General features: G+C 36.3%; 1 protein-coding gene across 5 annotated transcripts in view; it reads left to right on the forward strand.

Annotated features, from left to right (window-relative positions):
• DNMT3B (DNA methyltransferase 3 beta) overlaps positions 1-27,562 on the forward strand; it is a 45,020-nt gene extending 17,458 nt beyond the window's left edge. For 4 of the 5 annotated variants that reach the window (XM_074211880.1, XM_074211881.1, XM_074211879.1 and 1 more), the window contains 15 exons: positions 1,144-1,251; positions 4,028-4,187; positions 5,166-5,300; positions 5,546-5,590; positions 8,683-8,762; positions 9,038-9,150; positions 12,194-12,377; positions 14,357-14,441; positions 16,006-16,151; positions 17,424-17,514; positions 18,815-18,963; positions 20,161-20,246; positions 23,132-23,201; positions 23,791-23,909; positions 25,736-27,562. In XM_074211880.1, coding sequence (XP_074067981.1) covers positions 1,144-1,251; positions 4,028-4,187; positions 5,166-5,300; positions 5,546-5,590; positions 8,683-8,762; positions 9,038-9,150; positions 12,194-12,377; positions 14,357-14,441; positions 16,006-16,151; positions 17,424-17,514; positions 18,815-18,963; positions 20,161-20,246; positions 23,132-23,201; positions 23,791-23,909; positions 25,736-25,877 — 1,713 coding nt within the window. In that variant the 3' untranslated portion in view covers positions 25,878-27,562. The remainder of the gene's footprint in view (positions 1-1,143; positions 1,252-4,027; positions 4,188-5,165; positions 5,301-5,545; positions 5,591-8,682; positions 8,763-9,037; positions 9,151-12,193; positions 12,378-14,356; positions 14,442-16,005; positions 16,152-17,423; positions 17,515-18,814; positions 18,964-20,160; positions 20,247-23,131; positions 23,202-23,790; positions 23,910-25,735) is intronic. The other variant, XM_074211883.1, reaches the window with a different exon arrangement.
• Positions 27,563-27,966: the final 404 nt, after the last annotated feature.

Below are 27,966 nucleotides of genomic sequence, written 5' to 3' on the forward strand. Positions count from 1 at the left end.
GAGGAAAGAAACACTGAATTTTAGGCACTTTTCTGCTAGGGACAAATTTATTAAGCTAATATTAAAAACATCTAAATCTTACTATTACTTGGTCAGAGAGATATCTCCTCAAACATATCCTAGGCAGTATTTTAAGCACAAGACAATTTTACCTTAAACCTATAGGAATCTGGAATGAGGAAAAGGATATAATATCTTAAAATAACTGTTAGGTTGACATTTTACTTTATCTAATAAAATAGTCACTTAATCTTCCTGGACCCTTCTCTTTCAGGATTAATTCCTTGTGATTTCCCCAGAATATTTTCCATTGAATCTTTTCAAATGAATTAAAAAGGAAGTTTTAACATGCCCATGCTGACTTGGATTCATAGAAAGCAAATATATATTGCCTCATGAAAGATGTGGATTAAGAATACTTTGGAATAGGGGCAGCTAGGTGGTGCATTGGATAGAGCACTGGCCCTGGAGTCAGGAGTACCTGAGTTCAAGTGCGGCCTCAGATACTTGATAACTACCTAGCTGTGTGGCCTTGGGCAAGCCACTTAACCCCATTTGCTTTGCAAAAACCTAAAAAAAAGAATGATTTGGAGTAAACTAAGTGGAGATTACAGAGATGAAAATTGCCCAAATTAAAATTAAAGAAGACTCAGGTCTTTGACTCCTGTGTCCTATTGGCATTCCATTGTTGAGATCCTGTGTCCTATTGGCATTCCATTGTTGAGATCATCCAATTTGAGGAGATCCTGGAGGTGATATTGTTGCCTTCTCTTATTTTCTGCTCACATGATTATGTTATTGCTAACTCCTCCCTGTTTAAACAGGGGTTGAAGTTATTTGAAAATTGTTGGAGGTGAAAAGATATCTTCCCAGTGTTTGGGGCATAACCTTCATTCCCTGCATAGTCAAGTATTTTCTTCTAATATAACTTCATAGTAATCTTAAATAGATTCAGATTCAGGAAGATCACAGTTCAATATCACAGACGAAGGAAGAGCATCAGAGATAAACTCATCTATGGATACCTTCTCTTTCATGGAGGCAAATTTTTGTGAGTGGACTAAGGAGCAAGCTCAGGGTTTGGAGTAGATCTGCATACTATATATGTATCTATAATATAACTTTTTTTTTTCCTCTTTTTAGGTCCCCTCAGACAAGTTAGTGAGCCTTGCATTATTTAGCCAACACTTCAATTTACCTACATTTAACAAGCTGGTATCTTACAGGAAGGCTTTGTTCCAAGCTCTGGAGGTAATGTGGGAGAGTGTCATGGGATGGTTGAATACATAGAGACATTTGGTTGAGCCCAAGTTAGGGAGATCTAATTCACCTTCTCAGAGATTATTATTGTTTGCAATTGGGGATGTTTTGGGGGGAGATTTAAGGTAATGAGATTTCCTTGATATTGAATAAGAGGAACAGAAAAGAGATTTAGGGAAGATTAGCTTAGAGGAATAGCAAAATTATAACTGGGAGATTATTCAGTCTGCCTTCCCTTTCAGTTAGAGGGAATCTTGAGTTCCCAGCAGGGAGAGCTAACTTGACTAAGGTAGTGAATAGCAAATTTGTTTCAAAGCTTTTGTTGATTTTTTTTCCACTGGACCACTGCATCAGGCTAAGGAATCTCAAGCTTCTTCCTTCTGACTTCTTTATGCTGTTGTAGAGACTTAACTTATGCCATCAAGGTACTGCTTACGTATCAGAGTATGTATTCATTGAACCATCAGAACTTGGAGGAATGTTAGACCACAGATTGAAAGGGCTTCAGGAAAGAACTTGTCTCATAGTAAAACCATGCTTTTGGTGTTATTTATCCTTGTTTATGGATTGATAAATTGGTAAATTATCACTGACATTAAGCAAATTAGAAATATTCATTAATGAGATTTTTTGACTGGTATAAACTTTGATCTCATTTCCAAATCCACTCTGTCAGTACTCTTCTTCCAATTGCAAAGACCTTAGAATACAAAAACCCAAAAGCTGGAAGAGAATGTCATCCAATCTCCCTCTATAACTGGTGATGTGATTTGTCCAAGGTCAACTTCTGTTGTATCTAACTTTAATAAGGATTCTGTTAGGGGCCGCCTTTTTTTTTTTTCTTAAAGTTTCTGTTTAGGCCAATTGAGTCCTGACTCATCTCCGAACTCCTCATTTTTGACTGATACTTAGGGGGGAAAAAAACTCAGGGTGAGACTTCTCTTCTGCCACTAACCTCTGTCTCTGAACTGACTTTCAGCTGGTTGGCACTGCTTAGCAGACACACCCCCTTGAGGAATCCTCAGCCTTACATGTTTCTTTTCTGCTTTGCCCAAAAACCCCCCTCACCCTGCACATACCACCCCAGCAGCTGTCCTTGCAAGGCACTCCTATGAATGAAGTCACTGTTCACATGAGTGTGTGGAGTGAGAACTTGATTCCAACTTGAAGCATACCAACAAGTGCTGTGACTCTCCAGGCAGCATCCATTGTGGGAATTAGCATGAGGGTAGTGCAGGAGAGATCCACAGATCATCTGCTTGAAGACCTTCTAGTGACTGAGAACTTTGGGATAGGTCTGTTAGGAAGTTTTCCCTTACATCGAACCAATATTTGCTTCTCTGCAAGTTCTACTGTTCTGGGGCCAAGCAGAACAACTTTTTAATCCTTACACATTTTAGATCTTGATTAGGCATGTCTCCCATTTTTTTCCCTCATTCCCAAACCCCTCTCCTCATCCCAACCCCTGCTTAATGACTAATATTATTCTGATAAAACTTCCCCTGTTCTTTTCTTACTTGTGTAAGATAGTCTCCAAACTGTCTTCCCAAGTTCATTCTGCATCTTGTCTACTTTCCTCCTAAAATGTGGTGCCTAGAGTTTCAATATATGGATAGTCTATTCAGGTCAAGTAACAATAAGACCATCTCCTCATTAACTCTGGACATATAATCTCTGTAAGATTTGAGATGACCTTAACTTTGAGTATTATTGTTATTCAAGGGTTAACTCATTAAACTCATGTCCAAGTTTCCTTTCATCTTCCCCTGAATCCAAAATATTCCCTCTAGATATTTAGTAAATTTTTTGTGATATCTTATATTTTGATAAGTATCTTGACCCCTAACTTGACTGGAGTTGTTTTTTTATAACAAGGAATGCTTTTTAAGAAAAAAAATTAATATATCAAAAAAGTTTTAAATTATTCATTGTTCCCTGACATTCCTCAAAAGGAGTTGGGGCTGAGGGACCTTTTCTTTGATAATTAAAAAATTGTTTAAAATAATTTATTTTCCTCCTAATTATATATAAAATTATTATTATTATTTTCTGTTTTTGCAAGGCAAATGGGCTTAAGTGGCTTGCTCAAGGCCACACAGCTAGGTAATTATTAAGTGTCTGAGACTGGATTTGAACACAGGTCCTGACTCCAGGATCCTGCTCTATCCACTGCACCACCTAGCCGCCCCATGTAAAATTGTTTTCACATTTTTATTTTATTTTCTTCTTCTTTTTTTTTTTGCAAGGCAATGGGGTTAAGTGGCTTGCCCAAGGCCACACAGCTAGGTAATTATCAAGTGTCTGAGACCCGGATTTGAACCCAGGTACTCCTGATTCCAGGGCCAGTGCTTTATCCACTGTGCCACCTAGCTGCCCCTATTTTAACATTTTTTAAAAAAAGTTTTAGTTCCAAATTCTCCCTTTCCCCACTCCCTCCTCATTGAGAAGACAATCAATTTAATATAGCTTATATATTTACAGTCATGTAAATCATTCCATGTTAGTCATCCTATGAAACAAAACAACTGACCAAAAAAATCCCAAGTAAAATGAATAAAGAAAAAATATAGTTCAGTCTGCATTCAGATTCCAGGAAGAATTTCATTTTAAGTTCTTCAGAACTGTTTTGGATCCTTGTATTGCTGAGAATAACTACCAATAATTAACAGCAATATTCACTTTTGATTGATTGAGATGGTTGTTCATGAAGTAACTGACTCATCATTTTTGGTCACAGGTGTTAATTTTTAAAAATTTTGTCTTGCAGATGGCCAAGAGCAGGACTGGCAAGACTTTTCCAGCCATTCCTGGTGCCTCATGGGATGAAAAACTCAAGCCCTTGTTAGATTGGGCTCATGGAGGCTTCCAGCCAATGGGAGAAGAGGGTCTCAAACCAAAAAAGAAATCAGATGGAAGTATCAATCCAGGTAAGAACTAAAGTTTAGGTGAGATCATTCATCTCTGGTATTTGCAATGGGATTTTAAGATTGGCTTGGGTTTCTTAAAAATTGAGGAATAAGGGATGGCTAGGTGGCACAGTGGATAGAGCACTGGCCCTGGAGTCAGGAGTACCTGGGTTCAAATCCAGCCTCAGACACTTAATAATTACCTGGATGTGTGGCCTTGGGCAAGCCACTTAACCCCATTTACCTTGCAAAAACCTAAAAAAAAATTGAGGAATAGAAGTCAAGGAGTTGTGTTTTATTTAGATTTGTGTGGCTTTCATCATCAGGTTTATGAAATAAACACCTCCTGTATCTAGAACACTGTTTACTAATTGGGAAAAAAGTTACTTTACTTAAGCAATTCTACCATGATGCACAGCAGACAGAGGGACCTTCTTCCCTTTTTCTGCCCCAGATTTTTATCGAGTAACCTGAAAATGTGTTAAAAGGTTTAAAGAAAGAACTGGATGTCTGAGGACAGTTTGAGGGTTGTTAGAAAGGCTCATGGAAGCAGATAGTATTATCAAAATCAGCAAGTTACATGTTATTGGTAACAATAGGGTATCAGTCTTTCCTGTTTATCCATCTGAGAAATCCTTGACTATCTGTTACATAATTTACTTGACTATCTGTTACCATAATTTATCTTTTCTGTTTACTTATGGCAGTAATCCTCAGATATTTGTTACATTTGAAGGAGAATTTGATGGTTTTGCCAAAACCCCAATGGGAAATTTAGGTGTTTAAAAAAGAGTTAATAAGATTACCATTCCCACTTCTACAATATGTCAGTGTGGTCCTTGTTTTAGTTTTACATTTTCCTGAGCATTTACTCTCTATATAGATTCAGGGATGTGTTTGATGCCCTGCTGCATTTTCCTTGAGGATGAGTTATTGTCTTTATGATAGTCTTTAGAAATATTGAGAACTTATCAATTAAGTCTAGGTTCTCTTTTGTAGAGCCAAAACAAAGAAGAAAAACTGTAGAGGAAAACAGTGTCCAAGAAAGTGTGCCTCCTCCAAAACGCTTGAGGACCAACTGCTTGAACAACAACAACAACAACAAAGAACGGGTAGAGGAAGATCAAAGCCGAGGTGATTATTGTTGGTATTCAGCTTTGGGGTAGGGGGTGAGAAAAATCTGACTTCTCTGTGGATGTCTGACTTCTCTGTGCAAAAATATGCTCATTAGAATTTATCATTATAATTGAAGTTATTACTTACTATTTATATAAGTTAAGTTCCTTGTCAAAAATAGGACCATAAGTTGAGGGCAACAAAACCTTTGAAGATGTTAATCATGTCTAATCCTCCCCCACCTAAATTTCTTGTTTATTTAGAAAAAATGGTTTCTGACATCTTAAACAACAAAAGCAACCCTGAAGGTAAGTTGATTTTATATGTATGCAGTGTTGCCCTTCATGGTCTTATTGGATTGAATTCCTTATAAAAGTTTGTGTGTGAGAGTGTGTGTGAGTGTGTGTGTGTGTGTGTGTGTGTGTGTGTGTGTGAGAGAGAGAGAGAGAGAGAGAGAGAGAGAGAGAGAGAGAGAGAGAGAGAGTAGTTGATATCTGCATTTTACAGGTAATCAAAGAGGTAATCAGAAGTTAAATGACTTGCCTAGGGATTCATAACTAGTTTATGTTAATTATGGCACCTGACTGCTTCCTGGGTATGTGCTATTAGGTGACTAAAGCACTGAATAAGATGCTTACTCTGGACATATAATATCATGGAATCTCTGAATTCAGTTGAACAAGGATTCCACTTTTAGTTTGTTTTATAGTTTGTGTGCTACTTGCTGAAGTTAAAGATATTAATGAGTTTCTGCCCTCAAATTGGTTTTCTTCTCTGAAGTGCAAATTGTATATAACTATGGTAGCTTATATTTTGAGTTCAGTAAGTATGCATAATGTGAGGGGAGTGAGCAGAAGAACTGGCAGTGGGACTTAGCTCTTGGACAACCCTACCATCACTTGCTTGTGTTGGAAACCTTTGTAATTCTTGTTAGTGTATAAATGTGAATTGTTTTCGTGTTAATATAAGAAATAATATGAACCAGATAATTTTTGTTTGAGAGAGAGTGCTTAAAATATTTGATAGAGTAAATTGAGGTCTGGACAACTGTGTGTATCTGTTTGGAATAGAAATCTATTCTGAAATTTACTTGCTGTCTTGTAATATTAGATAATCAAGTGGAGGCAGGTATAGAAAGGGAGAAAGTAGGATATGCTAAATGGTTAAGTGGTTGGAGGACTGGCCCTGGAGGCCAGAGGACCTGAGTTCAAATTCAGCCTTGGACACCTACTAGTGCAACTTAGAACCCTAATTGCCTCAAGTACAAATAAAAAAACAAAATAAGAGTACTGATTCTTAATGAAGAAGACCTAGGATTAAATTCCAACTGGGAAACTCAAATGACCAAAGGAAAGACTCAACTTTCCTATCCTCATTATCTCAATGAGTATGTGCTATTGTAATTCTGATCTTACTCTTAAGTTCCAACTAATAGTGACTGGAATGTTGGTAGTTGGTATTGGTTGGAGCTACCAGGGGCACAGAGGAATTTAGAACCTGGAGTATTTGCAGGTTATCTAATTCAACTCCCTTATTTCACAGAAGATAGCACAGAAAAGAAGGAACTGTAAGAACAGGAGAAAAAGTTAATTCCATAACTATGTCCAGAATCCAGAGCTCAATCCCTGATCTGTAATATAGAAGATCAGCATATTTTTTTTCCCCAGCATATCTTTTAAGTGTAGGTATGGGCTGGGGACCTATCCTGCCTTGGAGACAGGAATATATACTCTTGGGTAGGGCAGGTCTGTGGTTGATGAAGAAAAATTTAGCCATTATTGAAAAAAGAGCTCACCATTATTTTTTTAATTTATTTTTGGTTTGGTATTGGCTGAACAGAAAAGGGGCAATAAGCCAGGAAATCATTGGAAATAATATTGTCAGTAATGATGACATTTGAGTAATGATGGAACATAGGAACTGGATAGGGAGAGAGATTTTAAGTTTATCTTTAAGGAGTATCTTAAATCACAGGTGAGGAGGTCCAGACCACAATAGCTGACACTAGATCCAAGCATGAAGTGTTTAGAGGAGTTAGTTTTAGAGAATGAAAAATAGAATTTTAAGTTTGACAAGTTTGATTTTGGGAGGCAATCTAAAAGGTTGGGTATGTTTCAGTGTCCAGAGCATCTGACTTCAATACTTGGAAGGAAAAGAGATGACTTATTCTTATCTCTTAGCCATTTTAAGTTACTAAATTAATATTAAGAACCTTTGAGAATCAGAGGACTTGCAGCATGTTATAGGTTGACCAGATCAGATTTCTTAAAGGGAAGAGACAGTGGTACATATGTAGATTTGAATATTTCCAAGACCTAATAAGTGCAAGTTACCATTTATCTTGGGAATTACCTCATGTCAAAAGGGTTTTTAGGTTTGTTTGTTTTTTTTAGTTTTTGCAAGGCAATGGGGTTAAGCGGCTTGCCCAAGGCCACACAGCTAGGTAATTATTAAGTGTGTGAGGCCAGATTTGAACCCAGGTACTCCTGACTCCAGGGCTGGTGCTCTATCCACTATGCCACCTAGCCGCTCCCAGAATTATTTCTTATGACATTGTATATAGTCTTCCTAAGCCATGCCCTCCTTCCCACCCTCCCCTCACTCCCCTGACTTTGAAGGGCAGGGATGGAAGGAGAAGAGATGACTTATTCTTATCTCGTAGTCATTTTAAGTTCCTAAGATTTATTTTCATTTATATTATTATCATTGTCTATATTGTTTTCCTAGCCCTGCTTCCTTCACTTAGTGTCAGTTCATATAAATGTCTTTGGATTCTTTTTTTGTTTGTCTAAATGGTTTTATTTTGTATGATTTCTTGGAAGATATATTGGTTCTGAACTAAAAATTTCTATTTCTGGAGCACCTACTTTTGGTAAGTAGTGCCTGGAATTAATATGTACCATGCACTATGAATACAAATAAAAGCCCATATCCTCAAGAAACAACCTCCTGATATGGAAAGGCAGACAACACATATTAGGGAGTGGCATAGTCAAGTTATAATAGCAATGCAGTTTGGAGTATAGTGAATCAGAGATGGAGAGTTGGTCCATGCAGCAGTCAGTTGATAGACCCCATTTCCAGAAATAAAATAGAAAAAGGTGTAAGATAATCTGGGGCCCACTACTACATAGATTAGACTAGGTGAGTTTGCATAACCAGACAACTGTGAGCTGAAGACATGAGTTCCAATACTGAGTTTAGTAATTCCTTCTCTTTCCCTCTTTCCCCAAATCAGGGCATTGTTTCTACTTTTGGGTTTGGAGTACCACATATCTAAATTCTCCCACTGAGGAATTGAGGTGTGAACTTCAGTTAGAATGGTTATTATTTCCATTGACATACCAACCTCATTTTCATCTCTCTTCTTCCTCCCCCACTTCTTGTATGTATGCTACAGATAACTGCCTAGCCTGTGGAAGAAAAAACCCACCCTCCTTTCATCCTCTCTTTGAAGGGGGCCTCTGCCATACATGTAAAGTAAGTCTTAGAAAACACACGGGTTTTCCTTTTTATTGACTGCCTGTTCCCATATTATTTGTTCCTGATTTGCTCTATTCCTTAGAACATGGTGTCAGGGCCAGGGATTTCTCCCCCCCCCCCCCCCAATTCCCTAATGTATTAGTGGATTCCATGGATAGACTAGTCCCTTAATCTTGTCCCAGTATTTAGTGGGTGGGTGGGAGTCAGTAATCTGGGATCTAAAGGCAATATTTCCCTAGACATATTTCTATCTTCCCATTTTCTCTAATCAGGATAGATTTCTAGAACTATTCTATATGTATGATGATGATGGATATCAGTCATACTGTACCGTGTGCTGTGAGGGACGGGAGCTCTTGCTTTGTAGCAATACAAGCTGTTGCAGGTAAGCCCTTTTTTTATGTCTGTCTTTATGTTCTGAAGAGCAGGTGGCTATGGACGTGTTAACTTCAACCTGAAAATTCCATTATTATTTTTTTAAAATTGTTTTTATTAGTTTTTTTCCAAGGCAAATGGGGTTAAGTGGCTTGCCCAAGGCCCACAGCTTGGCAATTATTAAGTGTCTGAGACTGGATTTGAACTCAGGTATACTCCTGACTCTAGGGCCGGTGCTCTATCCACTGTACCACCTAGCCATCCAATTCCATTATTGTTAATGAAATCACTACTACATTAATTTTTTTGCAGATGAAATAAAGGAAATAAATTTTAAAAAATATAAAGAGGTTACTATTATAAAGCTTCATTGAGTATACAGAGTATACAAGCAGAAAAATAAAATGACCACTCCTATAAGAGCTTAATTCATAAGGGAAATAGTATATACACATGAGGGATCACTGTGATTGACAAGTTCTGGGAGGTTCAAAGGCTACCCTGGCAAGGCAAGATGACAGGTTACCTTCTTCCAATAATACACACACACACACACACACACAATATTTGCTTCTTACCTCTAGAACTGAGAGCAGGAATATGCCATCATTGTAGGTATGTTTATGTGCAGAGATCAAGGTTACTTATTACAATTAGGTTATTGATCTAATATGAATTTACATTATTCATTTGTATGCTTTCTTGCTTCTTCATAGTTTACTCTGAATAATTCGTATGAAGTATTCTCAAATTTTTTTAAATTTCTCATTATTGATTAATATTTTACTAAATTAATATGCCATAATTTATTAAGCTATTTCCATATGATATCTCAGAAATTTATCGCTCATTTAAATATTTTGATGTTAATAAATCAATAAATGGATGGCTATTTGGTGATGTAAATTGAACTCCAGGTGTTTGTAGTCAGGAAGTTGTGAGTTCAAATTTGACCTAAGATACTTTTTAACTGTGATTCTAAGCAAGTCATTTAACCTCATTTACTTGAATTTTCTTATTTGTAAAATGACTTGGAAAAGCAAATGAATTGCATGCCATTCCAATATCTTGGCCAAGAAAACCCAAACTTGACTGAATAACAGCAACAAAAGTCAATAAACATTTAATGAGCATCTAATATGTGTTAGGCACTGAGCTTAGAACTGAGGATATACATATGAACAAGGAAAATGAACCTTATTTTTAATCCAAAAAAAAAAGATTCAAAAGTGGAGAGTAGGGAGGAAGAAGGGTAGAGGTGAAACAAGTAAGGAATGGCTGCCTCCTTGAAATAGAGGATTTGGAGGTCTTGTCTCCATCTTTCAATTAGAGAGACAGAAGATAGTGATGAGGAAGAATACCAAGGCTGATAGTATCTCATATGATATTGAGGTTTTTGTCAATAATCTCTTCCAAAGGCATAATGGAAAAATCAGAAGTCCTAAAATGGTATAGCCAGTTAAGAAATGTCTTGATCAAAGAATTTGGACAGTGAATCATTTCCTTCACATTTATTCCAAATTGTTTTTCCCAGAAGTTCAACCAACTAATACTTGCTATGAATATTTAGGATATCCAGAGAGCTTTTTCATTTTAAATAATATTATTCAAACCTATAAAACTTCCTTTTAGTCAAATCTTTTCTTTGCAAATATGAGGTGAGAGCTGTAGAGGTTACAAAAGCTATAAGGAATAGTCTTCAAACTAGGGGATATCTGAGACCTAGTCCAGTGTATTTTCCCACATCCTATAGTTAAAAATGTGAGTTTCCTTCTAAAAATTTTTAGAGACCATTGGATACCATTTCCAGTCTATTTCCACAGTAGATTAACTTGCAAGTTTCTCCTTCCAGCTCTCCTTTTAGTGTTAGTTAAACAGCTCATTGTTTAGATAGAATGCTCCTTTTTGATCCTTAGATATTTTTATTGATTTTTTTGAATTTTACAATTTTTCCCCATTTTTGCTTCCTTTCCCTTAACCCCCCACAGATGGCAGTCTGATAGTCTTCACATTGGTTCCATGCTATACATTGATCAAAACTGAATGTATTGAGAAAGAAATCCTATCCTTAAGGAAAAAATAAAATATAAGAGATAGCAAAATTACATAAGATACCTTTTTTTAAAAAAAAAATTAATGATAATAGTCTTTGGACTTTGTTTAAACTCTACAATTCTTTCTGTAGATACAGATGGTATTCTCCATTGCAGACAGCCCAAAATTGTCCCTGATTGTTGCACTGATGGAATGAGCAAGTCCATCAAGGTTGATCATCACCCTCATGTTGTTGTTATGGTGTACAATATTCTTCTGGTTTTGCTCATTTCACTCAGCAACAGCTCATGCAGATCTTTTCAGGCTTCCCTGAATTCCCATCCCTCTTGGTTTCTAATAATGTACATGTACCATAGTTTGTTCAGCCAGATAGAATGCTTTTTTAATTTTTTTTTTTTATTTTTTAAGGTTTTTGCAAGGCAAATGGGGTTAAGTGGCTTGTCCAAGGCCACACAGCTAGGTAATTATTAAGTGTCTGAGACCTGATTTGAACCCAGGTACTCCTGACTCCAGGGCTGGTGCTTTATCTACTGCGCCACCTAGCTGCTCCATAGAACGCTTTTTAATATAAGCTCCTAACTTTTAAATTTGTGGGATTAAAAAAAATGATTTCCTATCTATTTTCTTACCAATTATTTGAGGTCTTCAAGTGAGGTCCTGATATCAGGAATAGTGTAGGTTTTTATTTTAGGCCTTTGAGTTGGAAATTTAGAGGGGGATATAGAGATAAAGTGCAAATCCCTGCATCATTGGACAGATAAAGAAGAGATGTGGAAGGGGTCCCTGATTTGACTAATATCTGACAATGAACTATTGAGTTCTGTGATTTCTTGTGGTAAAAATGCTGAAAACTTACAGCAGCTGTAGAGAGGAGGGGCAGTTGCTTAAATGAAGTTGAGCTTGGCATAGCCTTCTTAGGACTCTGAGGTCCTCAGGAGCCAATTTAGTTGTAATATGTGGGAGCATTTCACTAACCCTTTTCTCACTCTTGGGTACAGGTGTTTTTGTGTTGAATGCCTTGATGTTCTAGTTGGGGCAGGGACGTCAGCCAGTGCCAAAGCACAAGAGCCCTGGAGTTGTTATATGTGCCAGCCTCAGCGATGCTATGGGGTCTTACAACGTCGAAAGGACTGGAACATTCGCCTTCAGGAATTCTTTACCAATGACATAACTCAGGAATATGTAAGGCATTTATGGGGTTTCTTGTACCACGTACATGTAATGTGTACACACACACACACACACACACACACACACAGAAATTGAATTGTCATAACCCATTTGATCCCAGTATTGTTCTTAAATTCTCAAGTCCCAGCTTTGACACTGAAGTTTCCTGAACTTTTAAAGCAAGGCTAAGAATTCATATAGCTATTTAAAGAATGGGTGTGTATGGGAGAAAGTAATCCAATCAATTCAATGTAACTCTATTCCCTTAATATTTTTGTGAGGACATAGTTTCAAAGGATAAAATGTATTGTGATTTGTAGAAAGAAAATGACCACTAACTCTTTAATAGGATAAGGCATAGGATTTTATAACTTAAGCATTAAAAGAGACCTTGAGAGATTATAATTTCTCCATTTATAGAAGAGAGATGTCTAGGAATGAAGTGCTTTGCCCAAGTTTATCTAATAAATAGTTTCTTCAACAAGGTTAGAAATTTTCTCACTTACTTCTCTTCTATGGTACAGAGCAGTTTCATTCTCTGTTAAAAAAGAAGTTGAATGTCATTTAAAAACTGGAAATATTCCACTTAAATAGTCTTACAGAAATAACAATGAAAGACACTGCATTCCTGGGACAAAATAAATCTTCTTGAATGGTAGATTCTTTGGAGAAAGGAACTTATTTGTATAACATCACAAAGTCAAAAGACAATCTGAGACGTTGAAAAAAAGACTGTGTTTCTATAGCAGATTGTTCTTTGTGATCTTTTATTGCACTCTTATTCCAAAAGAAGAGGTCTGTCTTTTTTAGCTCTTAAGTCCAGGATTTTAGACTTCTGGATAGAACCAGGGCTCTTTGGAAAGATTTATGTCTAATAGAGTTTGAGGAACAATAACATTAAAAGATCCTTCACTGTATTCCCTTCTCAATATTTTTTTTCCTGGACAGCTGTAAGAGGGCAATCTTTCAAAACCTCAAACTTTTGACTGGTTCTCATCCTTATAAGCCTTTTCCAGCCTAGATATTCACAGATTTCACATTTGAAAGATTATTGTTTGGATTTCCACCAACAAGCAAATTGAATGTTCTCCATTGATCAATTTGAGAAACAAATTGTGTAAAGCCAACTATATCAGAGTACACTTCCTAGACTGGGAAAATGCAAAAACTATAAACTCTTGAACATGGCACTTTGCTTGCCACTCCCAATTTCAGTATGAAATTTATTTAAATGTTGTCTTTAAGATGATGACTCCCAATTCTATCAATCAATCAGTATTAATTTAGGTCCTACTATGCTAGGCACCATGGTGAGCCCTGGGAATACAAAAACAGGTCAAAGACAGTATCTATCTTCAAAATATGTGAGGATGAGCAAAACAAATTTACACAATGCCTTTGACTCAAAATATGTCTCAATCTGTACCCTGATCTATCATCAGAAGTGGGTTGTGTGTTTTGTCACAAATGTTCTGGGATCAGGGCAAAAGGGTATTTCTTGTTAAGTAATGCTTTGGGTGTAGTTCCAGATAAATAGTTCCTTAAATGGTAGGACCATTTTGCAGTTCCACCAGCAATGTTTAATCATTAAGTCACTATTCACCTGAGGAAAAGAGGGGAAAAAAATAGCATAATTAATTTATACTAATTTATATCCAGATATTTGTTTAGTAGAGTTTGGATATATGATACCCCAGGGTTTTTTTTAATGGAGAACAAGGGCATGCTGAAAATTGTTATTGTTCTCCATGGTGAATAGTTTTGTCCCCAATCTTTTGAGTTGAGCAATTAACTATCAGTAGTGCTATCTGAGGGTCTGTTTCTTTGGTTATGGACAGTAATTGAATAAAATACAAGGAATTTGGTTGGGAATATGATTAAAAAACTGGAATCTTGTCAGAGAATGTAGCTTGTGTCAGTTAGAAAAATAAATCTCAATAGTTGCTCAATTTCTGCTTTTTAATTATTTTGCTTTTGTCTTTGTTGGACAGGCAGTTCCAAAATTGTATCCAGCAGTCCCTGCATCTAGAAGACGACCAATTAGGGTTCTGTCCCTTTTTGATGGCATAGCTACAGGTGAGTCTTCTGAAAGTGCTTTCAATCTATGATGGTGAGGGTAGTGTCCTATCCATTGCCACTTTCATGACAGCAAAGTCCCTCTCTGATCCTGTTCCCATAACTCCAATGGGTGTGGGAGAAACAAGAAAAATGCAATTTTGAAGCTCCTCATGTCCACAAAATGAGGGAAATATCTGAAGTTTTATGATTTTGTGCTGCTGATGAGGGAAGTATAATAAAAATAGCCATCCTTGTTCTCAAGAATATATATTAGAGAATCCTTATTAGATGGAATCTCTTTTAGTTTGCCTGCCAAACAGGCTTATTGGAGGAATCAGCACCCAGGTAGCATTGAAGGAAGAATTAGAATTTTCACTGTATTTATGAAGAGAATTTAGAAAATTAGTATATTATGTCCAAGATCCTTATGTTGTAGGTAAAAGAATACCTGTTTATATTTCAGTGGATGAAAGACACCTTTTATGCTGATAAATAAATGGAAAAAGTATGAGACTCAGATATTGGTGATGGTTCAGAGCACTTTAAGTTGCAGGAAATGAGATTAAAATGGAATCAGGTTTGTGTGGCAGAAAAACTGAGGTTTCAAAGAGATCCTTTTCAAGCTTGAGGGAGACATCCCATGCTAAGCATGTAGGAGTTGTCATACTTAGGGATTGGTGAATAGGCAGGAACAGGCTTCTAGATTTAAATAATAACAGCTTGACCTAGGCCTTTTCAGTTAAGAGAGCTAGGAATAGAGCTCTTATGTAATTGGAACACTTGTCAAAGGCATGAATTCTCCTGGAAATATGTGCCTATTTGATACTCTCTTCCTCCCATTTGTTCCCCTTTCACCTTAACCCTACACCAACTGAGGTTGCTTTTGATTTGACCTTGATCTGAACTCTTCTAGTCCCTTCACAGGGGCTGGGGGTGACCCTTTGCTTCTGCCGTGCTAATGGACCATTTGTTCTGCCAGACTTTCTCAGGCCGCAGGTTTAGCATTCCTGGTCCCTGGTAGACTAAATACTCTAGTGTTTGAAGAAGAAGGGTAGATAAAAGCAAAAAGGGAACAGCCCAAGAAAATTGATGGTGATGTATTCTACCTTTAGGGGACTGATTTCAAGGTCTATTACTTTCAAATTGTGTGCTCTCTTGCAATCTAAAATTTCATTTCTTTTGCTTTTAAGGATTATAATCCTTTTACTTATCTCACCACCTCATAGATAATTTCTTGAATTGTATTCTTGAACCTATCATCTGAAGACCTTTCTGTTTGTTGAAGATGTGCCTCAGGTTGCCACTAGGTGACTTAGGTCATGATGAAAGTCTTTCCATTCAGAGCTTATGCTTTTTGTCTCTGTCTTCTTTCTCATAAATTTTTTTGGGATTACAAGTGAGTTTCTTGTCACCTTTGCTTCCAGATGAGTTATCAAGGTGTATATAAATGAACAAATCCTACCATTATATCACCCCACACTGTATGATTTGATTATTTTGGCCATATGACCTGTAGATTCCCATGCCTTAGAGGAACAGTAATAGAAAATGAGTCCCTATTGCTTTGCTTTGCCTTTGACAGGCTACTTAGTGCTAAAAGAGTTGGGTATCAAGGTAGATAAGTACATTGCTTCAGAGATCTGTGAAGATTCCATTGCTGTTGGGACAGTCAAGCATGAAGGAAATATCAAATATGTTCATGATGTCAGAAACATCACAAAGCGCCAGGTGAGTGAATGTTTCCTCCCTCCCCCCCTCAACGTGCCCTTAGACTTGTGTCTAATTGGAGAATCTTTTCACTTGACCTTTAGTCAAGTTTTCTTTCTTAACTTTTTCAAAAGATATGTGTTGGTCTTCCATTGTTCTTGCTGTATGTGTGGTATGAATGTGTTTATCCTACTTGATGGTAGAAAAACCACTTTTGTAGATTGATTGGGGGTCCAAAAGGTTTAATTTTAAATACATAGAAGCATCTTTTAATTAAAAAACTAAAAATTAAATTAAAATATGTGCATCAGTGGAGTAAGAATCTTCAGGGATGATATATCTCTTGTCTATAAAATCTTCTCGTATATGAAATCTCTTTATAAACCACCACCTTATCTCCTGACAAAGCCACCAGTCCAGTGTATACCTCATCATCATATGTCTTGATTACTGCAGTAGCCTGCAGTGGGGTCTGCCTGTCTGGAGTCTCTCCCCACTTCAATTTTTTCCCTTTAGCCTTTAGAATCATTTTCCTGAAACAGATGGACAAATGAACTCCTGTGATTTTACAGGGCTTTCAGAATCAAATATAAAACAATTCATCTTAGTGTTCAAACCACTTCATAACCTAGTTCCCCTGCCGTCCCAATCTTCCTTTAGTCCTTACTCCCTAAGATGTATCCCTTGATCCCAATGACACTGGTAGTGTGGCTATTTCATGAATAAAACACTCCAATTCCTAGCTCTGGTCATTTTCTCTGAATGTCCCTTATGTCTGGAATGATTTCCCTCCTTGTTAACTACCGATCTTTAAGTCTCAATTAAAATTTCACCTTCTACAGGAAGCCTTCTCCAACCTTTCTTAATTTCAGTGACCTCTTTATTTTAATTATTTCCTATTTATCATGTATATAACTTGCTTTGCATATGTGTATATATATGTATATATATATATATATATATATATATATATATATATATATATATATATATATTTGCTACTTTTCTTGCCCATTAGAGTGTAAGCTGCTCAAGGGTAGGGACTGTCTTTTGCCCCAGTGTTTAGTACCCTGTTTGGCATGTAATAGATATTTGATTAATAATTATTGATTGATTGATAGTATTGTATGTCTTCTTAGAGGAAAGAACATATTATATGTCTTTTTCTGAAATGGAACGTGGCAGGCAAGTCCAGGGTGCTATTTTTCTCTTGAGTTTATGGTTACTGTCTTTTCCCATCCCGTGAAGGTGTGTTCTTATATAACTGCAATACATGACTTGTTTGTTTCCTAGATTGATGAATGGGGACCATTTGATTTGCTTATTGGTGGAAGTCCATGTAATGATCTTTCAAATGTGAATCCTGCCAGGAAGGGCCTGTATGGTGAGAAACATCATTTCTGGGTTGTTTGAGGGATTTCAAAAGTTTCTCAATGGAATGATTTTCATGTAGAGAAAATTCAGTGTTTGAGCTTTATTACAAAGGCTGCCCTCTTGAGTCTATCTGACCAAAAATACTGAAAGACCAATTTTGGGTTATCTTTTTTTTTTTTCCAACTAAAATTTTATTGCCCTTAACACATTTGGCACTCTTATGTTCTTTATGTAAAATTTTTTTCTAAAAAGAAAAATACATTTTTATTGTTATCTTTGCTTCTTAAATTGCTTAGATTTTCCCCATTTCCTCATCTCCCTGCTTCACATCTTTTCATATAATAATGAATGTTTTTAGAAAAAATGATTGATTTCTTTGTGTCACCAAAATTTTCTCCAGCATTCCCCACTCACCAGAAAGTCACTTCATATAGTGAATGATATGTTTAAAGAAAAAAATCAGCAAAATTAATCATTATTTCCAACAATTTCTGAAAATAGGTTCAGGATACAACAACTAGAAATCTGCAAAGAATTGGAGTGATAGATGCATCTTTGTCTTATTTGGAACATGCTTTTTCTTTATCATTTTTGCTTTTAATTGGTTTGTTTCAATTTTCATTATTATAGTAGTAGTCCTAATATATATTGGTTTCTTTGCTGTGCTTACTTCATCTACTTTGCATTACTTTTGTGATATCAGAACTGGAAATTAGAGGTCCATTAATCAATTGGGGGAAATATTTAAAGAAAGTATGGTACTTGAGTTAAAGGACCAATAAATTTAAAAAATATGGAAATTAATGCATTGTTCCATACTTTTGAGTCACAAACTAAATCTGCTTCAATTGTCATAGTATCTTGAATTTCTAAAGAAAAAATATTATATTGTAGAAGATAGATAATTATAATAATTTTAACATTCCTCATATTTTGAACTAATCTGATAAAAAGGAAAAATAATTTAACAACATGGAATATTTCAGGATGATAGACTCTTATACTTGAAGTAAACATTTCTTATTTATGGAATATTAGAAATGGAGAAAATCATGTATTTCATCTTTTTTGTTTATAAAACTCACTTAGCTTTTTGTACAGTGGCGAGCCTGGACAAAGGTTATTCTGCCTTTTTGGTTTTATTTTCTTTCTGGCCAGAACTTGCTTTATATTTGTCTTGATTAAAGCAGTAGGATAAGTACTAGTCATGAAAAAGAGGCAGGAATCAAAAGATATTTTCTTGGTCAAAGAAGGTTGGAGATGATTTACAACCCTTCTAATTTTAAATTTCTCTCTTCTCTGCATAACAGAGGGCACAGGAAGACTGTTCTTTGAATTCTACCATTTACTCAATTATACCCGTCCCAAAGAGGGGGATGAGCGCCCTTTCTTCTGGATGTTTGAGAATGTCGTGGCCATGAGGGTTAATGACAAGAGGGACATTTCAAGGTTTTTGGAGGTTAGTGATCTCATTACCTAGCAGAAAGCACAATGGGATGGGATTATGAACTATCCTCAGATGTCTAGGGTCAGGGCAGTGGTACAATATTGAAAGTACCACCGATTGATTAATTTCCTTAAAGGATGCTGTCTCTGTCCTAAATTACTTTGTTTTCAATTATTGTCTAAAGTTGTACCATGGGGGTGGCTAGGTGGCATAGTGGATAAAGCACTGGCCTTGGAGTCAGGAGTACCTGGGTTCAAATTCGGTCTCAGACACTTAATAATTATTTAGCTGTGTGGTCTTGGGCAAGCCACTTAACCCCATTTGCTTTGCAAAAAACTAAAGAAAAAACAAATAAAGTTGTGCTATGATTGGTTGTTTCTAGAATGCCAGAATCTGCTTCCTTATCTCAAAGAGGTGCTTTTCTTCTTGGAGAATATAAACTTAAAATCCTCTATTACCTTATTTATCATCTTGCCCACTGTATAGCTGTATAGCTATAATTTTTCTTTTTTTATTAAAGATTTTATTTATTTTGAGTTTTACAATTTTTCCCCCAATCATACTCCCCCGAAAACAATTTTTCAGTCTTTATGTTGTTTCCGTGCTGTACGTTGATCCAAATTGAATGTGATAAGAGAGAAATTATATCCTTAAAGAAGAAACATCAAGTATAAGAGATAATAAGATCAGACAATAAGATATCAGGTTTTATACCCATAATTTTTCTGATAAAATATATGTTTTCAGAGAGAGGTAGAGGGAAATAAGCAGATTCTTGCATTTCTTCTGAGATCCTTTCAGCCCCATCTTTCTCCCTCCAGGACGAAAAGTCTAGATGATTGTACCCTTTTTTTCTCCTGACCATGTCCTTTTATAGTTAAAGCTATACGTGTTTTAGAATTTGTTTTGACACTATTGTTCAAACTTCTTCTCTATATAGCACTATGATTAACAATCATTTTTAATGATTCCTAGTTGGAGGATAGTTGTGTCCTGGAAGTAGCAGCCAAGGCATCAATACCTGCCCATAAGGCTTTTATTCTCTAGTGATAATCCTTTTAACCTCTCGGTCTTGGTTTTCCTCAAAAATATATATTTTGAATTAGAAGACCACCCTTCCATGTTAGATCCATAGCTACTTGATTTATGTCAATTCTATGTTGATATTTGGTTCTCTTTTTTTTCCTTTAAATTTCCATTGTTCTACAGTGTAACCCGGTAATGATTGATGCCATCAAAGTCTCAGCTGCACACCGAGCCCGCTATTACTGGGGCAACCTTCCTGGGATGAACAGGTAACAAACCACCTACTGTCTTCTCAGGTTTTGTATATTTACTCCTTGGGACCCTTACAATGGACTTTTTATTGGGGGCCCCATGATTTGAATGTTCTGAAGAACATTAATACACAAATGTGCTTTTCTCTACCCCCTATGCCCTCATCTCCCCCTCTCCCCCTTCACTTTAGGTGATCTAGACAGTATTTAATTTATCCAATAGGCTGGATTAACTTTAGGGCAGGAGCGGCTTGGGAGAGATCACAACAATCTTGGTGTGGTTCCTGAGTTTTATAAAGGTGGAAATGTCCAGCCCAGTTGAATAAACTAGCTTTCCTTTTAGTGGCAGCACCTTGCATCTGTTATTCATTTAATTCATTTGTTTACTATAAGATTATGTTGTCTCTTAATGATGAAATAATATTAGTCTTACCATTAGAAAGTGTCCTGTACTACTGTTTCTGAGATGCATAGGTTGTCAAGAGCTTCTTAGGATATTCTGTGGATGTAAGTTTTATGTTTTTGGTGGCTTCATTTTACTCTGATTCTAACACCCCATTTTTCCTTAGTTTAAAAAAAAATCAGAATCCTATTCCTAAATTTATTAGTGATGTTAATTGGCTGGACAGGAAAGAATTCTACTTGGTGACTCTTTAAGTTGTGATAGTAAACCTTCCAGTGAATTGGCATGGTAGGGCCTTTAGGATTTGTATTAGTCTTAATAAAGATTTATTCTAGTACGTGATTATGAGATTGAACCTCTTTAAAAGATCAGCAGTTCTCTTTTCTTAATGAGATGCAGTTTCCAGTTTTATTTTTAAAGTTTGAGAGACTTCCTGACTTTTTGTATATTGTTCTGTTTGGGCGGCATAGACAGACTAGGGAGGTCAGCTTATATAAGACTTAACTTGTTCAAATTTGTCTTATGTTCTTCAGGCATTTTTTAAAAAAAATATTAGTGGGGGGGAGATGGTGAGAAGATTCTTTATTGATTCATCAGATGAATATATTTTACCCCAAACTATCATGGTCTAAGATGAATAAGTTTGTTTAGAAGTGAGTTAATCTTTGTTGGCAATCCACAGATCTTTGTCTTGTTTACTATCAACAATTATGTAAGTTACAATTCTAGGTCTGAATGGATTATACGAATTGGGAAGAGACTTAAAGAACACAATAATTGGAAACTGAATAAGCATATAGTCCTTTAATAATGCCTATTCTTCGATTTTTGAAGTACAGTGTGTTCACTTGGCAGTGTGATATGACTGAGTATGAAGCATGGTGGTCGTGAGGATCACATTGGTCATGTTGGAGAGTGAAAAAATAAGTACCAACCAAACATTTTCACAGTTTGTTATTTTTGAATATTTATAGCTGAGAGCCTCAATAAATATTGAGATTGAACAAAGGAAGTTTATATTGTGTGTTAAGTATTTGACCACAAAAAATTAGCCCTTTCTGTAATCAATTTACCTTATTCCTTCCAGTTCTAGAAGGCTATATTAGACTTTGTGGATATAACATGGAGAATTTCAGATTTTTGACTGCATTCTGATAACATGATAACATAGATATTGCCTCTGGAGAGCAGTGATCATTTTGTCACTAGCAATAGTCATCTCCTACATTTAGACAAGGTTCTAGAAATGAGAATTCGGAAGAACTAGATAATGCTGAAGGTCTCTTTCTGGTCCTTTTTTGTTTGGTAATTTCTGAGAGAAGAATATTCATAGTATCTTGGTTTATATTCTCCATTCCTACAGAAGGCTTTATTTTTGTTTTTGGAGGTATGTAGTCATTAAGAAGTAGCTGTGGAGTTTTCTTATTATCCTCGTAGAGAACTGCCTTGACAGTTGTTCAATGCTGGAGTCCTTGAAACAGTAGAATACTGTTAGATTAAGTCTTGCTTAGCAATTGAGTAGGAATCTTTTCACTTAAAATTTTGCATAATACCTAATTCTAGGGATTAACTTCCTAATAATAATCAATCCAGTGTTAAAAATTTTCTTAGTTATTGCAACATAGTTGGTTAGGATCATGCAACTGGGCTTCTATTATTGGGCAAACATAGACATTTAAGGTCATTTTCTATTTTCCTGTCAGCATGTAGGGGAATTATCTGAGGTGGAGTAAGGAGAGTGATTTATTCACCATGATTCACTGCAAGAACCAGGGTCTCATAAATTGCCCTTCCTTTTGTGTCAAATTACTCCCTTATGGCCTTGGGTTTTATTAAGAACTCTTGATATCAATAGAACCCTGTATACTGTAATGTGGACAAAGTTGCTTTTCTTCTCTGTACCATGAAAACACTTGTTTCATGAACTTGGTAGTGTGATCCTATTTGATTCTAAATCTTGATTCCTTTCACTGCACCACATTCCCTCTTAAAGACTTTTTTAGCTTAGAATCTTAGAACTGTAGCCAGGGAGCTTTTCTCTTTTTCAGTATGTTCTCCCTAACAAGTGATCATGAAATCTCTTGAAGACCTCTAGATAGAATAGTTTAGATGAGGCAGCCTAGTCTAGATCTGGACAGCTCCAATATTTCATTAATTACCCAAACTTCTATTTATCCTTTCAAATTATTGAATGAAATTTAGTTGCATGTGGTATCTCATACTTCTCCTCTCCCCCAAATTCCATTCTCTAGTCCTAATGACTCCAGTTACTCTCCTTGTCCCTTTTTTTCCACCATTGCCTCTTATGTTCTTGTGGCATGTTCTTATTGACTTCTATTTGTATTGATGCAGTTTTTGGGCTGCTTATCAAATTGTTTAATTGCTTGCTACTCTTAACCCTATCTGAGACTAAAAAGGGATCATTGGCTTAGAAAGCAATTGGATGCAGAGTAGATTCATCTTTGAATTATAGAACATAATAAGTTTTGGCTGTTCCCAGGCCGGTGATAGCATCAAAGACCGATAAACTCGAGCTTCAGGACTGTCTGGAGTACAATAGGATAGCAAAGGTAAGCTTATTCTGAAACAATATCTTCTTCATTATGAAAACCCATGTGCCCTTGTGCAAGGGTCTAAGGATTCGATGTCCAAGGGTCCTTTCCCTTAAGAATGATATCCCTTTAGACTCCTTTAATTGGAGTCTTTGTCTTTTTCCAGTGCACTCCTTGTGTGTTTTTTTTTTTTTTCTATGCCTGTTAGAAGTCTGGCTAGACTTATGAGGCATATTTCACATGAACTATTCCCTTTTTGGCCTTCAGCTGAATGATTTCTTGAGTCTACCAACTTCTGCTTTTGAATTGTCACGTGGACATCTTGAAGACCAGAAACACTGAGCTGTCTTTTCTTTCTCTTCTGAGAAGATAAAGGAAATGGCTGCTACAGTAAATTGGGTCAGTTTAGAGTTCTATTGATTATGACTGACTTACCTTGCTTTCATCTTCTTTTTCCCTGACCTTGAGTTGTCCAGACAATGCTTTTGTCCTTTCCTCACCATTACCTGTATCAAAGTTTTGTTTTGCACCTGGATCAGACCTTCTTTCTCTCACATACTGACCTTGTAGACTTCTTTGTTCATTATCTGATGTTTTTGTTCCCTAGTTAAAGAAAGTACAGACAATAACAACTAAGTCGAACTCGATCAAACAGGGGAAAAGTCAGCAATTCCCTGTTATCATGAATGGCAAAGAAGATATATTATGGTGCACAGAGCTAGAAAGGTGAGCAGATGGGTGGAAGGCCCAGAGAGAAACAGAGAAGGTGGGTTGGAATGGGGTCAAGGATAGATGAAATGATAGAATTGGTGATTTCTTAACCCATAAGTTTGTGATTGACAGATTGTGTTGTTTAGCACAATGATTTTAAGAAAAATAAAAAATCTCAAATACTTGACATATTTCTTATATCTCTTCCTGGGTTTCCCTTCTATCATTTCTCCACTCCCTACTTCATTCAACTTTTTCTGTGACTATGCTTAACTCTGAAGTATAATGGGTGGGGTCTCTGGTCTTGGGGAGTTTATTATCCTATTTAGGAAGACAAGACATTCATGCATATCACTCCAATGCATATTTGGTTATGTTTTAATTAGTTCACTACTTCCTAGGAGCTAGGGTGACCAGGAAAGGCCTTATATAAGGCAGATTTTAAGTTTATAAAGGGAGAATAGCAAGTAATGTTAAGCTCTATTCTCCATTTGTTCTCATGGAAGATGTTAAATGGTTTGCTGACTTCTCATTTGGAAGAAACCAAATGTAAATTTCCAAAGTATTAAAAATTTTGTGTCTTTGCTGATGTCTTGATGACCATTCTCTATATTTTTCTCAGAGTAAAGATGGGATTAGGTAACTGTAAAAGTGCATATTTTCACTTTCATTACTGCCTTAAAACTAGACAGATCTCTCTAGGCTTTTAAATCATATAATGTCAGTCTTAGATGTGACTGAAAGGAGCATGTGATCTTTCTTTCTCATGTCTGCTGGTAGTGATGGTATAGAGAAGTGTTTATTCCAACCACATTATTTTATAGTTAAGCCATCTTATATAAACTTAAAGGGAAAACTATCATAGATATTTTTAAAAATTTTATTTTTCACTTTGAAATTCTCTCCTACCTTCTTCATTCTTCTACTGAAAATACTAGGAAAACAAAAACTATTACATATATGTATATTCAAGTATAACATTTTTTCATTCACCATGTCCAACAGAATTCCTCCATTTGCATTGTGTACACTTTTCTATATAAAGGTAGATGACTGTTTCATTATGCAATATACATTTCACAACTGGAGCCCAGAAACCCTGATCCGTGTGCCACTCTCTTATCTGTAGTGTTGTTACAAAGGGACAATCACAAGTTGATCCTGTGTATTCCTAGCCATATAGCTTAAAGGATGCTATGGTGTGCTATTGGTGAGTTGAATAGGTGACATATATTACATAGGATTTTGTACTGGAGTCAGGAAGACCCGAGTTGAAATCCAGCCTTGATACTGATTAGTTGTGTGACCCTGGGCAACTTAACTTCTTTTGCTTCAATTTTTTCATCTGTAAAATGGGTATAATGATAGTACTTACCTCCTGGGGTTGTCATGAGAATCAAATAAGTTAATAACTAAAGCATTCAACACAGTGCTTGACTTTTAGTAAGGGCTTTGGACATGTTAGTTGTAATTATCATCATCATCATCATCATCATCATCATCATTATTTGTAAAGTGCTTTAGCAATATTTAAATGGACTAGTGCTAATTATTAGCTATTATTGGTATAAGATAATGATGGCTGGAGGTGTGATGGAGAGTTAGTTATAGGTTCAAACTGAATTGTCTGTAAAATTGAGTTGGCCTTCAATTGTAATTCTAAGCTTTGGGTTTTTTTTTTGTGTTAAGATTGGGCCAGATCAGTTTTGAGAATTTAGTGCAGATGTACATTAAAAGATCCCTGCCTTTAACTTGTGGTTTTTTTATCCCATGGCACCAGCCTTGTGAATAAATATTGCTACCTCTCATGTCCCCATATTTTGCCTTGTTCCTGCTCCCAGAATTTTTGGCTTTCCTGTCCATTACACCGACGTGTCAAACATGGGTCGAGGTGCTCGCCAGAAGTTGCTGGGCAGATCCTGGAGCGTCCCTGTTATCCGGCATCTTTTTGCCCCACTGAAGGACTACTTTGCCTGTGAATAACTCATGGGATGGAACTCTGACAGGTGGAAGGGGATTTTGGCCATTGGAAGAGAGTAACATTGGGGAAGAGCTATGACCAGGAATGGTAGAACTGAGTTCTTCTCCTCTTCTCATCTTCCCCTTCCATGTTCTAGTCTCTGCTATATTCTTCAGTTCTGTTGCTGTGATGAATAAGGTCAGATAAGACCTAACCCATCAGTCATTACATGTACCTCAGACTTTTCCCTATTTGCTCAGTGGGATCCTTGTTTTGGAGGTATACTCCTTCAGAAGATCTGTGAATCCTAGAAACAAGTCCTACCACTTGATTGTGGCCACTGGGAGGGACAAGATCGGTGCTTCTGTCTTTTTTTTTTTTTAAACTACCCTTGAAATAGAAATTTTTAGTGTTTTTTTTTTTCCCCTCACAAAATAATGTCTAAAGTATTTAGGACTACAGTGTCAAGCCTTGTTAGGTCATTCTGAAGCAATCAGACAATACAGGTGTCAAGACTCTCATTAAAAAATATTTCTTTTGGTGTGTTGCTCCTTGTTCAGTGAAATATAATGCTGGTGGGAAAGACGCAAATGTAGCTGACTGAAACTACTGATAGACCGACTTATATTCAGATGTAACTGAAAGAAACTGAGCAGCATTGATGGTTTTTTCTAGTCATTAGTAATAATAATTTGTATGTTCTCCTAACTTTGTCCAATATTTTCTACTTCATTAAAATAAAAAAAAGAAAAAGAATAACACCTCCCTCACCTTAAAAATTAAAATAAAAATCGAGAACTAATGATTTTGGAAAACTTGGGTGCAAGTCAACACCCATGTATCACCTCCAGGCATTTTGGAAAGTGTAGAATCCAGCAGGGCTGGTTTCAATATATTTCCAGTGCGTTTAAAGAAATTGTTAACACAAACTAAACCCAAATTATTTATTGTCCTGCTACTACTGCAAGATAGCCCCAAGAAGGGATATGGGGTAGATACAGGGGCTGGAATCATAAGTAGTCATATTTTTTCTTTGTCAGATTTTGGGTCCCTGGTCTTTTACATAATACTGCAGTCACAGGCCCAAGACTGAACAGGCAGCTAAGTGAACATATTCTGTGAAGTGAATGTTCTGCCTCTCTAGGCTATGAACCTCCCTGTCACTTCAGTTTTCTCACCACTCCCCTCTCCCAAAATGGTCGAGGAAGAAAAAGTTCTCATCTTCTTCTTACTCAGGTGGCACTTTGCTTAGTAACTGCTGGGTGCATTGTTTGGTATTTCAGAGGTTGATTACATAGTCTTGTATTACATCACCTTCCTCTGGACAGGAATCATGTTTAAGGTTCAGATGCACATTTTCTTTTGTATTTGTTTTTCATCTAAAAGATGGAAAGTCTGTAATAACCCTGAGGCTTCCTCCAGAAAATTTTTATCTACTGTGACACCGGTCTTTTAATTCCGTGTAAGGAACCTTTTTTAAGGGAGGAAGCAATTGGGGAAGCAGCATTTCAGAAATGCTATTGTAATGGTTTTAAGACCTTTTACTGGTGCTATTTTGTAGAAGAAGGACTTTACTGTTGACAGTTTTTCTATCCTTTTTTATGTTTGTGTTTCCTAAGTTTTTTTTTGTAACAGTAACCAAATAACAAATGAAAAAAAAACTGCCTTGTTTAATGTTTTCCCAGTTTTTAGAATGGAAATTGATGAATGCCTAGAGTTTACCTTATTATAACAGTTTAATTAAAAATCAGTATTTCTCTATGGCCTCCTTTTGTTCTTTTTATTAAATATCATATATGGGGGAAATGTATGAAGGTGACTTGCTTTTCAGACAAGGTGAGAGGGAAATACTGGAAAACCAAAATACATTCCCTCATGTGGAAATTCATCTGACTTGTATTTCTGTGTCTTTTTTTCTGCCCTCCTCAGTACCAAACAATTAAAAGCCCACAGGCACATACATTCATCACAGATGAGTGAGGGAAGGAACATGCAGTATTGCCTCTTTTATGAAAAAAATGATGAGAGGGGGCATCTTTGTCACAGCTTCCCTAAAGAAAGGTTAAGGGCAGCTAGGTGGTGCAATGAATAAAGCATTGACTCTGGAGGCAG

The sequence above is a fragment of the Macrotis lagotis genome, chromosome 1 (assembly GCF_037893015.1).
Source record: "Macrotis lagotis isolate mMagLag1 chromosome 1, bilby.v1.9.chrom.fasta, whole genome shotgun sequence".
NCBI lineage: Eukaryota > Metazoa > Chordata > Mammalia > Peramelemorphia > Peramelidae > Macrotis > Macrotis lagotis.